The sequence below is a fragment of the Petromyzon marinus genome, unplaced genomic scaffold (genome assembly GCF_048934315.1).
Source record: "Petromyzon marinus isolate PM22_M1 ecotype Great Lakes invasive population unplaced genomic scaffold, UKy_Petmar_22M1.pri1.0 PM_Scaffold_183, whole genome shotgun sequence".
Lineage (NCBI taxonomy): Eukaryota > Metazoa > Chordata > Hyperoartia > Petromyzontiformes > Petromyzontidae > Petromyzon > Petromyzon marinus.
The window spans coordinates 115,539-129,774 of NW_027423150.1; the positions used below are offsets into that span (position 1 = coordinate 115,539).

General features: G+C 47.6%; 1 protein-coding gene across 2 annotated transcripts in view; it reads left to right on the plus strand.

Moving 5' to 3' along the window:
* The first annotated feature begins 306 nt into the window (after nt 1-306).
* Nucleotides 307-14,236, plus strand: part of LOC116938392 (very-long-chain enoyl-CoA reductase) — a 68,224-nt gene continuing 54,294 nt past the window's right edge. Inside the window, exons 1-3 of one of the 2 annotated variants that reach the window (XM_076063763.1) lie at nt 307-485; nt 12,203-12,253; nt 13,890-13,941. In XM_076063763.1, the coding sequence (XP_075919878.1) occupies nt 471-485; nt 12,203-12,253; nt 13,890-13,941 (118 nt within the window). In that variant the 5' untranslated portion in view covers nt 307-470. Of the gene's footprint in view, nt 486-8,965; nt 9,115-12,202; nt 12,254-13,889; nt 13,942-14,236 lie in introns of those variants that run through there. The other variant, XM_076063762.1, reaches the window with a different exon arrangement.

Here is a 14,236-nt window from a genome sequence, read left to right on the forward strand (position 1 = left end):
GCGAATCAGAGGGCGAGCGTTGTGTGAGGGAGGGGGGAAGGGGGTGGGGTGAGAGGCGGGGCGAAGTGTGGGAGGGCGGGGACCAGCCGCGGGGCGATGGGTAGGGCAGGGTGGGGGGCGGAGCTAAGGTCGGGGTTGGAAGGTGGGCGGGGCGTAACAGGAGGCGGGGCGAGGTTTGGTGGAGCTGTACGAAGGGCGGGGGGGGGTGGAGCGAGAGCGGGAGGGGGCGTGGTGGAGGGCGGGGCAAGGGGTGTGGCTTATGGAGGGGGCCTAGGGGGGGCGGGGCCTAGGGGGGCGGGGCGGATCCCCCCATTCACCCCCGTCGCGTTTCTTGGGTTTCAGCACCGCGCGTGGTTCTATAGTGGCGTGAGGTGAACGTCCCTTTGGCAACGTTCGGACGACGTTCAGGCGACGTTCGGGCGACGTTCGACAGAGCGCAGTGCATCGGCAGCTGACGTGACGAGTCGACCATGGCCACCGTGCGGGTGAGCTGACGTTAATTTATTTAACTATTCACTATTGTCTGTGACTATTCACTATTGTCTGTGACTATTCACTATTGTCTGTGACTATTCACTATTGTCTGTGACTATTCACTTGTCTCTGACTTCACTTGTCTGTGACTATTCACTATTGTCTGTGACTATTCACTTGTCTCTGACTAGTCACTTGTCTCAGACTATTCACTATTGTCTCAGACTATTCACTATTGTCTGTGACTATTCACTTGTCTCTTGACTATTCACTTGTCTCAGACTATTCACTATTGTCTCAGACCATTCACTATTTTCTCAGACTATTCACTATTGTCTGTGACTATTCACTTGTCTCTGACTATTCACTTGTCTGTGACTATTCACTATTGTCTGTGACTATTCACTTGTCTCTTGACTATTCACTATTGTCTGTGACTATTCACTTGTCTCTGACTATTCACTTGTCTCTGACTATTCACTATTGTCTGTGACTATTCACTTGTCTCTGGAATGTTTTCCGGCCGTCTCTGCAGGCCGTCAGCGGCACCCGTCACTGATAGCTCGAGAACTCGCAGATACGGGGGTTGGGGCCGTGGTAGCGGTGGTAGGGGCTAGTGCTGTTCTGGTTCTGTATTCTGACACACACACACTGACACACACACAGACACACATACACGCACACACACACACGGACGGACACACACACAGACACGCACACACACACACAGACACACACACAGACACACATACACACACACGGACACACACACAGACACGCACAAACACACACACACATACACACTGACACACACACAGACACACATACACGCACACACACGGACGGACACACACACAGACACGCACACACACACAGACACACACACACAGACACGCACACACAGACACAGACACACACACTGACACAGATACACACACACACTGACACACACACACTGACACACCCACCCACTCACCCACTCACCCACTCACTCACCCACCCACCCACTCACCCACTCACTCACCTACTCACTCACACACACACTCACTCACTCTCACATCACTCCATCTCTTCTCCAGCCCGTGCCGCGCCCGTTTATCCCCCTCAATCCGGCCAAACAAAAGCTGTTTAGGCATGCGGTGGCTGGGCATGCGGGCTACATGACCCAGCCATCGCAGCCTTGCCTGCCGGAGGAGCTCACCGATGGGACCCTGCCCAGATCTTTCAAGGATTTGTGAGCTCCTCACACAATCCAGCCTGGTTAAACCGAGGATTGATTGTAGGCAGGCCAGCCTAAATGTGTCTAACCGGCGAAGATGTTCCATTAGGGGGGTCCACATTTCACAAGCGTAGAGAAGGGAGGGAATGACCGTGGCCGAGAAGACCTGAAGCTTAGTGCGGAGCGACAGACCAGGTAGCTTCCACACAGCGTTACGCAACCGATGAAAAGATATTGCCGCTCGACTGATTCGGAGTGAGACCTCTGCTGTTAAACTGGAGCCAGTCATAAGCACACTGCCCAGGTATGGGAAACTCTCCACTCTCTTCACAACTGCCCCATCACCGATTGGGAGTTGTGGGGGTGGAGTGTCCGATGGTACAAAATACCCAGGCAGGTGCTTAGTTTTGGTGGGGCTGATGGTAAGGCCCCATCTCTTAGTGGCACGCTCCAGTCTCAGCAGCAGCGTCTCCAACTCCTCCTCTGAATGAGCAGCTATTACCAAATCATCGGCATACATAACATGGTTGAGCAATAGAGAGCCATCCCTTGACCGCACCCGTGCATCGATCAGCCTCCCATTATATCTGTACCATATGGAGATTCCCCCGGTACAGCTATTGAAGGCTTCACGAACTACGTGGTCGAAATAGATGTTAAATAATGTGGGAGCTAGAGGACATCCCTGTCGCACCCCAAGGTGTACATGGAATGGCTCTGACTCCCGGCCACGTAGTTTTACCCGGGCCCGCTCACCATCATGAAGGTCCTTAATGATCGTGAGCAGAGGGTCAGGTACTCCAAAAGCACGAAGAACAACCCAGAGCCCAGGCCTACTGATGGTATCATAGGCCTTGACCAGGTCAATAAAGCAGAGATGTAGGTCTTGTTAGAATTCCTTACACCTCTGCCGTAGCAGACGGACAGAAAATATGGCATCTGTGCAGGACCGCCCTTTCCTGAAACCGCATTGGGGCTCCGCAAGCCTCTCCTCAGCATGCCTGGCAAGGCGATGTTGAATATTCCTTGCCAGGACCTTTCCCGGCACACTGAGGAGTGAGATGCCCCTGTATTTGTTACAGTCTGTGCGGTCCCCCTTCTTAAAAAGGGTGACCACCAGGGCATCCTTCCAATCCTGCGGAACCCGTCCAGTGGTCCAGACTGTTGTTATGATGTCATATAGGGCAGTCTGTGCACAAACACCACCCTCCCTCAGCATTTCGCTTGGGAGATCATCTCTGCCTGCTGTCTTTCCTGGTCTCAGACTCCGGATCGCCTTCAGTACTTCCTCAACAGATGGCACCTCAGCCAGCCACTCACAGGGTGTGACTTCTTCCAATATTTGAGGCACCGCAGCCTCAGCAGGGTCATCTTCACTTTGTGCCACGATGTTTTCCTGGCTGAGGGATTTTCCCTCCCCCAGGACCTCACAGAAATGCTCAGCAAATCTGCAAACCTGTTCCTGGGGGTCGGAGATTGGATCACCGTTTTTTCCCCTAATGATGGTAATAGGTGTGGTGCTGCAGGTTACTTTTTTGATGGAGTTAAATAGAGATTTGTGATCGCGGGCCACTGAGGCAAACTCCATCTCCTCAGCAACCCGCGACCACCACCCATCCTTGCAGCGCCTCACGGCTCTCCGAACCTCCGAGCGAAGGCTGCGGTAAGCCTCCTCATTCTCTGACGTGGGATTCTGTAGCTGATGACAGTGGGCCTGTCGCTTTTTTCTCAACCATCCTGAATACCTCCTCTGTCAGCCAGAGTCTCTGGGGAGGTCCTGACCGCGTACCCAAAGCAGACATTGCAGCCGCATTAGTCACAGTTCTAAACCTCGCCCATTTACCCTCGACATCAGGAGGAGTGGGGGACGATGCCAACCCCAGCCGCAGGCGATGATGAAATTCTCGCTTGCAACTTTCATCAGATAACTGAGACCAGGCCACCTTAAATTGGAATGGGGTCCTGGGTGTACACCCACCACTGGAGTGGAAGAATTGCAGGCGCATCTTACAGATGACTAGTCGATGGTCAGAGGGCAGATCAGCTCCACGGTAGGTCCTGATGTCAAGGACATGGGCTCGCATCCGCTGGTCCGTCACTATGTAGTCCAGCTGATGTTCTTGCTTGGACCCGGCATGCATCCATGATGTTGTGTGGATGCGCCGATGCCGGCACAGCGTGTTGGTAATTACAAGCCCATGGGCTGCACAAATCTAGCAGCCTCCTACCGTTGTTATTGAGCTGATCTGGCCCATGCCCTCCAATCACTCCAGACCAGGTGCCAGCATCATGACCAACTCGGGCATTGAAGTCACCCAACAAGATGACTCTATCCCGAGGGGCCACTTTAGCCAGCACCTGTGATAGGAGGTCATAGAAGGCATCTGACTCATCGGCTTTGCCTGCATCCCTCCACGGATGTTCGTCTTCGGTGGGGGCATAAGTAACCACGACCACCACTCCTCGCCTCCGATTGATGGGAAGGCGAGCCCAAAGTAGCCTGGGGCTTGCAGCTTCCCACACCTCACCGCCACGCTCCCACTCCCCCTTCATTCTTTTGTTCAAAAGAAGAGCTACACCCTGTTGTTTGGCTGTCTGCTGCCTCGAGTAGAGGACTGTCCACCCCTCATGGTGGCAGGAGCCAGAACCGGTCCACCGGACCTCCTGAATGCCACAGAGACCCAGGCGGTACCGGTCCAGCTCCCGACAGAGGAGTGGCAGCCTCTCCTCCGCAGTGAGCGTTCGAACATTCCACGTGGCCACACGAAGTGGCTTTTCGTTGTTTCTGGAGGAGCCCCGAGGGTAGAGATTCAATCTCCTGGCTCCGCCGATTGGGGTTTGGCCAGGAGACGTCATAGACGCCTGGCCCCCCGGGGCCTCCGGCACAAGCCTATCAGTTACATATTTAACTCGTGGTTTAGTGGTAATTAATTGAAGGTGGAGGGATTACCAGCCCCTCGCACCTGTCCAGAGCCCCCGTTTAGCCCCTGTGGTGGTCACAGACGCCATGAGGGGAGGAGCCAATCGGAATTGGACCTCCCCCCACAGCATTGTCCACGACAGAGTTGCCCGTCCGGCACCGCGAGGAGGTGTAGGGGGTTGTTTTGCCAGACAAAGACACACACAGTGACACACACACAGTGACACACACAGTGACACACACACAGTGACACACACACAGTGGCACACACACACAGTGACACACACACACACACAGTGTCACACACAGTGACACACACACACAGTGACACACACACACACAGTGGCACACACACACAGTGACACACACACAGTGACACTCACACAGTGACACACACAGTGACACACACAGTGACACACACACAGTGACACACACACAGTGACACACACAGTGACACACACCGTGGCACACACACAGTGACACACACACAGTGACACACACACAGTGGCACACACACACAGTGACACACACACACACACAGTGTCACACACAGTGACACACACACACAGTGACACACACACACACAGTGACACACACACACAGTGACACACACAGTGACACTCACACAGTGACACACACAGTGACACACACACAGTGGCACACACACACATAGTGACACACTCACACAGTGACACACACACACAGTGACACACACACAGTGACACACACACACACTGACACACACACACAGTGACACACACACACGGGTAGTGTCATCTCGCACTCCCTACTCCCCCCCCCTCTCCCCCCCTCCCCCTTATCTCTCCCCCCTCCCCTCTCTCTTCCCTCCCTCTCTCTCCCTTCTCTCTCTCTCCCCTCCCTCTCCCCCCTCTCCTTATCTCTCCCCCCTCCCTCTCCCCCTCTCTCTCTCCCCCCTCTCTTTTTTTACGATCAGAAGAAACGAGAAGATGCTCGGTGTAGTCGGCACTTCGCTCCGTTCATCATTTCGTTTTTTAATGCTTTATGTAACCCTCCCCCCCCCTTTTAAGTGAAAGACCCAACATTTTTTTTCTTTTTTATTTCCCCTTCCCTCTCTACCCCCCTCTCCGCCCGCCCCCTCTCTCTCTCTCTGCCCCCTCTCTTCCTTACTCCATTTGGCTCTCTCTCTCCCTCTCGCTCTCTCGCTCTCTCTCTTTTTTCTCTCTCTAACTACAACAAGCGCTGCATCTGCACGCAGCTCCTTCCCCGCGGTCAAACGGCCTCCGACGGGGTAGCTCACAATCTGCACACGCGCGACACACACACACACACACAGAGAGAGAGAGAGAAGCTCTCTAACCGCCATCTGCCACCGGGCACGCCGGCCCTCCTCCGGCTGCTCACCGCTACCTGAAGGCCGGCACGGAGCGCGTGGGTCAGCCGCGCCGTGCCCGGCGGAACCTCCGGCCCACACCACACCACACCACACACACCCCCCCTAGGACTCCGACCGGAGCGCGGAAGATGGCCCAGGGCTGCCGGCCGGACGTTGCCCCTCCAGGGCCACTGTCCTCGCCCCGTGTGTGTGTGCACGGCGAGCTCGGCCGTAGCCGAAGAGCAACGTTGAGCGGCCACCCCCTGGTAGACGTTGGGGGTTCCGTCGCCCCTTCGGGTATCCGAAGATGAGGGGGCCGTCGGGGGTGGGTGGGAGAGAGAGAAGCGGAGGCTGAACCTCCTCAGGAGGATGTCTCTCAGGACCTTGAACGCAGCGAGCTCCAGGCCCCTCGGGGCTCCGCTTATCGGCGCGCCAACGTCTCCGCTTTTTACCGCCGAGCCGGCAACTCCGGGGGACGTGCCGGTGAAGCTCGCCGGCCGAGGTCGCCGACGCGGTCGTGCGCCGGGCCGGAGTGGAGTCGCCTCCGGCGAGGCCTCTCCGGTAGAGACGCAGGGCCAGGGGGCTGTCCCCCTGGCCCTGCGCCTGTGGATCCTCCTCAGGGGTTTGTGTCCTGTTGGTGGAACCGGAGCGCGTAGCGGTAGAGCTCCACTCCTCTCGACGTTAGCGAAGGCCGCCCTCCGGCAGGTCTCCTAGCCGGGACAGGTTGTGAGCCGCCTTCTCTCTCTCCTTCTCTCTCTCCCCCCTCCCCTCTCTCCCCCCTCCCTCCCCCTCTCTCCCCTCTCTCCCTATCTTACCCCTCTCCTCTCTCCCCCCTCCCCTCTCTCCCCCCCTCCCTCTCCCCCTCTCCCTATCTCACCCCTCCCCCCTCTCTCTCCCCCCTCCCCCTCTCCCTATCTCACCCCTCCCCCCTCTCTCTCCCCCCTCCCCCTCTCTCTCCCCCCTCCCCCTCTCCCTATCTCACCCCTCCCCCCTCTCTCCCCCCTCTCTCCCCCCTCTCTCCCCCCTCTCTCCCCCCCCTCTCCCTACCTCCCCCCTCCCCTCTCTGCCCCCTCCCTCTCCCCCTCTCTCCCCCTCTCTCCCCCCTCCCCTCTCTCCCCCCCTCTCCCTATCTCACCCCTCCCCCCTCTCTCCCCTCTCTCCCCCCTCTCCCCGACTCACCTCCCCTCCTCACCTCCCCTCCGCTCATTCATCTTCCGACTTCTCAGCTCTCCCCGTTAACCGCCTGTTGTGTGTCTCAGCCCTCCCCGTTAACCGCCTGTTGTGTGTCTCAGCTCTCCCCGTTAACCGCCTGTCACGTGTCTCAGCCCTCCCCGTTAACCGCCTGTCACGTGTCACAGGACCTCCCCGTTAACCGCCTGTCGTAGTTAACTAGTTCACTAACTAGATAACTAGTTAACTAGCTAACTAACTTGCGAACTAGCTAACTAGTTAACTAGTCAGCTAACTAGTTAACTAACTAGTTAGTTAACTAACTAGTTAGTTAACTAACTAGTAATAGTAGTGTTAGCTAGTTAACTAACTAGATAGTTAATTAACTAACTAGTAGTAGTGTTAGCTAGTTAACTAACTAACTGGTTAACTAACTAGTAGTGTTAGCTAGTTAACTAACTAGTAACTAACTAGTAGTAGTGTTACTAGTTAACTAACTAGTTAACTAGTAACTAACTAGTAGTAGTGTCAGTTAGTTAACTAGCTAGATAGTTAACTAACTAGTAGTAGTCTTAGCTTGTTAACTAACTAACTAGTAACTAACTAGTAGTAGTGTTAGCTAGTTAACTAACTAACTAGTTAACTAACTAGTAGTAGTGTTAGCTAGTTAACTAACTAGTAACTAACTAGTAGTAGTGCTAGCTAGTTAACTAACTAGTTAACTAACTAGTAGTAGTGTTAGCTAGTTAACTAACTAGTTAACTAACTAGTAGCGGTGTTAGCTGGTTAACCAACTAACTCGTTAACTAAATAGTAGTAGTGTTAGCTAGTTAACTAACTAGTTAACTAACTAGTCGTAGTGTTAGCTAGTTAACTAACTAGTTAACTAACTAGTAGTAGTGTTAGCTAGTTAACTAACTAGTAACTAACTAGTAGTAGTGTTACCTAGTTAACTAACTAGTTAACTAACTAGTAGTAGTGTTAGCTAGTTAACTAGCTAGTTAACTAACTAGTTAACTAACTAGTCAGTTAACTAACTAGTGGAAGAGTTAGCTAGTTAACTAACTAGTTAACTAACTTGTAGTAGTGTTAGCTAGTTAACTAACTAGTAACTAACTAGTAGTAGTGTTAGCGAGTTAACTAACTAGTAGTAGTGTTAGCTAGTTAACTAACTAGTTAACTAACTTGTAGTAGTGTTAGCTAGTTAACTAACTAGTAACTAACTAGTAGTAGTGTTAGCTAGTTATCTAACTAGATAGTGAACTAACTAGTAGTAGTGTTAGCTAGTTAACTAACTATCAACTAACTAGTAGTAGTGTTAGCTAGTTAACTAACTAGTTAACTAGTAACTAACTAGTAGTAATAGTGTTAGTTCGTTAACTAACTAGTTAACTAACTTGTAGTAGTGTTAGCTGGTTGACTAACTATTTACTAACTAGTAGTAGTGTTAGCTAGTTAACTAACTAGATAGTTAACTAACTAGTAGTAGTGTTAGCTAGTTAACTAACTAGCAACTAACTAGTAGTAGTGTTAGCTAGTTAACTAACTAGTTAACTAGTAACTAACTAGTAGTAGTGTTAGTTAGTTAACTAACTAGTTAACTAACGTGTAGTAGTGTTAGCTAGTTAACTAACTAGTTAACTAACTAGTAGTAGTGTTAGCTAGTTAACTAACTCGTTAACTAACTCGTTAACTAACTAACTAGTTAACTAACTAGTAGTAGTGTTAGCTAGTTAACTAACTAGTTAACTAGTAACTAACTAGTAGTAGTGTTAGTTAACTAACTAGTAACTAACTAGTAGTAGTGTTAGCTAGTTAACTAACTAGTTAACTAGTAACTAACTAGTAGTAGTAGTGTTAGCGATGAATCTGCGTTCGTTCTCTTCACTGTCACGTTTCATCCTCAACGCGCGGAGGGGAGGGGCCGGAGAGGGGGGAGGGGCCCCCCACAAACCCCCGCGGTTGCTGGGCAACGAGGTGGGGGGGAGGGGCCTGTGGGGGGGAGGGGCCTGTGGGGGGGGAGGGGCCTGTGGGGGGAGGGGTGATACTAAAGATAGTGGTAGTGTTAGTAGTAGTAGTACTACTAGTAGTAGTGCTAGTGTTAGTAGTAGTACTACTAGTAGTAGTAGTGCTAGTGTTAGTAGTAGTAGTACTACTAGTAGTACTAGTAGTGTTAATAGTACTACTACTACTAACACTACTACTAGTAGTAGTGTTACTAGTAGTGTTAGTAGTTACTAGTAGTAGTAGTGTTAGTAGTAGTAGTGTTACTAGTAGTGTTAGCAGTTACTAGTAGTAGTAGTGTTAGTAGTAGTAGTACTAGTAGTAGTACTAGTGTTAGTAGTAGTGTTAGTAGTTACTAGTAGTAGTAGTGTTTGTAGTAGTAGTGTTACTAGTAGTGTTAGTAGTTACTAGTAGTAGTAGTGTTAGTAGTAGTAGTGTTACTAGTAGTGTTAGTAGTAGTAGTAGTGTTAGTAGTTACTAGTGGTAGTAGTGTTAGTAGTAGTACTAGTAGTAGTACTAGTGTTAGTAGTAGTAGTACTACTAACACTACTAGTAGTAGTGTTACTAGTAGTGTTAGTAGTAGTAGTGTTAGTAACTAGTAGTAGTGTTAGTAGTAGTAGTACTGGTAGTAGTAGTACTAGTAGTGTTAGTAGTACTAGTAGTAGTAGTGTTAGTACTAGTAGTACTAGTACTAACACGAATACTAGTAGTAGTGTTAGTAGTAGTACTAGTAGTAGTACTACTAGTAGTACTACTAGTAGTACTAGTAGTAGTGTTAGTAGTAGTACTAGTAGTAGTGTTAGTAGTAGTACTAGTAGTAGTGTTAGTAGTACTAGTAGTAGTGTTAGTAGTACTAGTAGTAGTGTTAGTAGTAGTACTAGTAGTAGTGTTAGTAGTACTAGTAGTAGTGTTAGTAGTAGTACTAGTAGTAGTGTTAGTAGTAGTACTAGTAGTAGTGTTAGTAGTAGTACTAGTAGTAGTGTTAGTAGTAGTACTAGTAGTAGTGTTAGTAGTAGTACTAGTAGTAGTGTTAGTAGTAGTACTAGTAGTAGTGTCAGTAGTAGTACTAGTAGTAGTGTTAGTAGTAGTACTAGTAGTAGTGTTAGTAGTAGTACTAGTAGTAGTGTTAGTAGTAGTACTAGTAGTGTTAGTAGTACTAGTAGTAGTGTTAGTAGTAGTACTAGTAGTGTTAGTAGTAGTACTAGTAGTGTTAGTAGTAGTACTAGTAGTAGTGTTAGTAGTAGTACTAGTAGTAGTGTTAGTAGTAGTACTAGTAGTGTTAGTAGTAGTACTAGTAGTAGTGTTAGTAGTAGTACTAGTAGTGTTAGTAGTAGTACTAGTAGTGTTAGTAGTAGTACTAGTAGTAGTGTTAGTAGTAGTACTAGTAGTAGTGTTAGTAGTGTTACTAGTAGTAGTGTTAGTAGTAGTACTAGTAGTAGTGTTACTAGTAGTAGTGTTAGTAGTAGTACTAGTAGTAGTGTTAGTAGTAGTAACTAGTAGTAGTGTTACTAGTAGTAGTGTTAGTAGTAGTACTAGTAGTAGTGTTACTAGTAGTAGTGTTAGTAGTAGTACTAGTAGTAGTGTTAGAAGTAGTACTAGTAGTAGTGTTACTAGTAGTAGTGTTAGTAGTAGTACTAGTAGTGTTAGTAGTAGTACTAGTAGTGTTAGTAGTAGTACTAGTAGTAGTGTTAGTAGTAGTACTGGTAGTAGTGTTACTAGTAGTAGTGTTAGTAGTAGTACTAGTAGTAGTGTTAGTAGTAGTAGTACTAGTAGTAGTGTTAGTAGTAGTACTAGTAGTAGTGTTAGTAGTAGTACTAGTAGTAGTGTTAGTAGTAGTACTAGTAGTAGTGTTAGTAGTAGTACTAGTAGTAGTGTTAGTAGTAGTACTAGTAGTAGTGTTAGTAGTAGTACTAGTAGTAGTGTTAGTAGTAGTACTAGTAGTAGTGTTAGTAGTAGTACTAGTAGTAGTGTTAGTAGTAGTACTAGTAGTGTTAGTAGTACTAGTAGTGGTGTTAGTAGTAGTACTAGTAGTGTTAGTAGTAGTACTAGTAGTAGTGTTAGTAGTAGTACTAGTAGTAGTGTTAGTAGTAGTGCTAGTAGTGTTAGTAGTAGTACTAGTAGTAGTGTTAGTAGTAGTACTAGTAGTAGTGTTAGTAGTAGTACTAGTAGTAGTGTTAGTAGTGTTACTAGTAGTAGTGTTAGTAGTAGTACTAGTAGTAGTGTTACTAGTAGTAGTGTTAGTAGTAGTACTAGTAGTAGTGTTAGTAGTAGTACTAGTAGTAGTGTTACTAGTAGTAGTGTTAGTAGTAGTACTAGTAGTAGTGTTACTAGTAGTAGTGTTAGTAGTAGTACTAGTAGTAGTGTTAGAAGTAGTACTAGTAGTAGTGTTACTAGTAGTAGTGTTAGTAGTAGTACTAGTAGTGTTAGTAGTAGTACTAGTAGTGTTAGTAGTAGTACTAGTAGTAGTGTTAGTAGTAGTACTAGTAGTAGTGTTACTAGTAGTAGTGTTAGTAGTGTTACTAGTAGTAGTGTTAGTAGTTACTACTAGTACTACTACTGTTAGTAGTGTTAGTAGTAGTGTTAATAGTAGTAGTATTAATAGTAGTAGTGTTCGTAGTATTGTCAGTAGTACTAGTAGTAGTGTTACTAGTAGTACTAGTAGTAGTGTTAGTAGTAGTAGTACTAGTAGTGTTAGTAGTAGTAGTACTAGTAGAGGTACTAGTAGTAGTGTTAGTAGTAGTAGTACTAGTAGTGTTAGTAGTAGTGTTAGTATTAGTAGTGTTAGTTGTAGTTTTAGTAGTAGTAGTACTACTAGTGGTACTACTAGTAGTAGTGTTAGTAGTAGTGTTAGTAGTAGTGTTAGTAGTAGTGTTAGTAGTAGTACTACTACTATTGGTACTTGTAGTAGTACTAGTACCACTAGCAGTAGTACTAGTACCACTAGTAGTAGTAGTGTTAGTAGTAGTAGTAGTGTTAGTAGTAGTACCACTAGTACTACTACTAGTACCACTAATAGTAGTAGTGTTGTTTGTGACGCTCTGATTGGTCGCTCTGCCTGCAGGTGGACATTTTGGATGCGAAGAGCGGCAGGAAGTTGGTGACTCTCGACAAGGTGACACCATTAGCATCAACATCACCATCATCACCATCACCATCAACACCATTAACATCAACATCACCATCATCACCATCACCATCAACACCATTAACATCAACATCAACATCACCATCATTACCATCACCATCAACACCATCACTACCATCACCACCATTAACATCAACATCACCATCATCACCATCACTACCATCACCATCATCACCATCACCATCAACACCATTAACATCAACATCACCATCATCACCATCACTACCATCACCATCATCACCATCACCATCAACACCATTAACATCAACATCACCATCATCACCATCACTACCATCACCATCATCACCATCACCATCAACACCATTAACATCAACATCACCATCATCACCATCACTACCATCACCATCATCACCATCACCATCAACACCATTAACATCAACATCACCATCATCACCATCACTACCATCACCATCATCACCATCAACACCATTAACATCAACATCACCATCATCACCATCACTACCATCACCATCATCACTATCACCATCAACACCATTAACATCATCATCACCATCATTACCATCACTACCATCACCATCATCACCATCACCATCAACACCATTAACATCAACATCACCATCATCACCATCACTACCATCACCATCATCACCATCACCATCAACACCATTAACATCAACATCACCATCATCACCATCACTACCATCACCATCATCACCATCACCATCAACACCATTAACATCAACATCACCATCATCACCATCACTACCATCACCATCATCACCATCAACACCATTAACATCAACATCACCATCATCACCATCACTACCATCATCACTATCACCATCAACACCATTAACATCATCATCACCATCATTACCATCACTACCATCACCATCATCACCATCACTACCATCACCACCATTAACATCATCAACACCATCAGCACCATCAACATCATCAACACCATCAACACCATCACCACCATCACCACCATCACCATCAACACCATCACTACCATCACCACCATTAACATCATCAACACCATCAACACCATCACCATCATCACCATCACCATCAACACCATCACCATCACTACCATCACCACCATCAACATCACCCACCATCAACACCATCACCACCACCACCACCACCATCACCACCACCACCATTAACACCATTAACATCAACATCACCACCATCATCAACATCACCACCACTACCACCATTAACACCATCATCACCATCATCACCATCACCACCATCAACACCATCACCACCATCACCATCATCACCATCAACATCATCAACACCATCACCACCACCATCACCACCATCACCACCATCACCACTGCCATCACCACCACCATCACCACCATTACCATCACCACCATCACCACCATCACCACCATCACCACCACCATTACCACCATCACCACTACCATCACCACCACCACCATCACCACCACCACCATCACCAACACCATCACCACCACCATCACCACTTCTATCACCACCATCATCATCACCATCATCATCACCATCACCACCATCACCACCACCATCAGCACCATCACCACCATCACCACCATCACCATCGCTGCTTTGCCTTCTCTCTCTGCAGTTGGATCCGACCACTGCAGTCTCTTCCCTCAAACTTCTCATCCAACGACAGAGTGAGTACCCACATCTCTGTCCGTCTCCTGATGAAGCCGGTTGTAATTACCGTAGACAGACATCTCTGTCCGTCTCCTGATGAAGCCGGTTGTAATTACCGTAGACAGACATATCTGTCCTCCTGATGAAGCCGGTTGTAATTACTGTAGACAGACATCTCTGTCCGTCTCCTGATGAAGCCGGTTGTAATTACCGTAGACAGACATCTCTGTCCATCTCCTGATTAAGCCGGTTGTAATTACCGTAGACAGACATCTCTGTCCATCTCCTGATGAAGCCGGTTGGAATTACCGT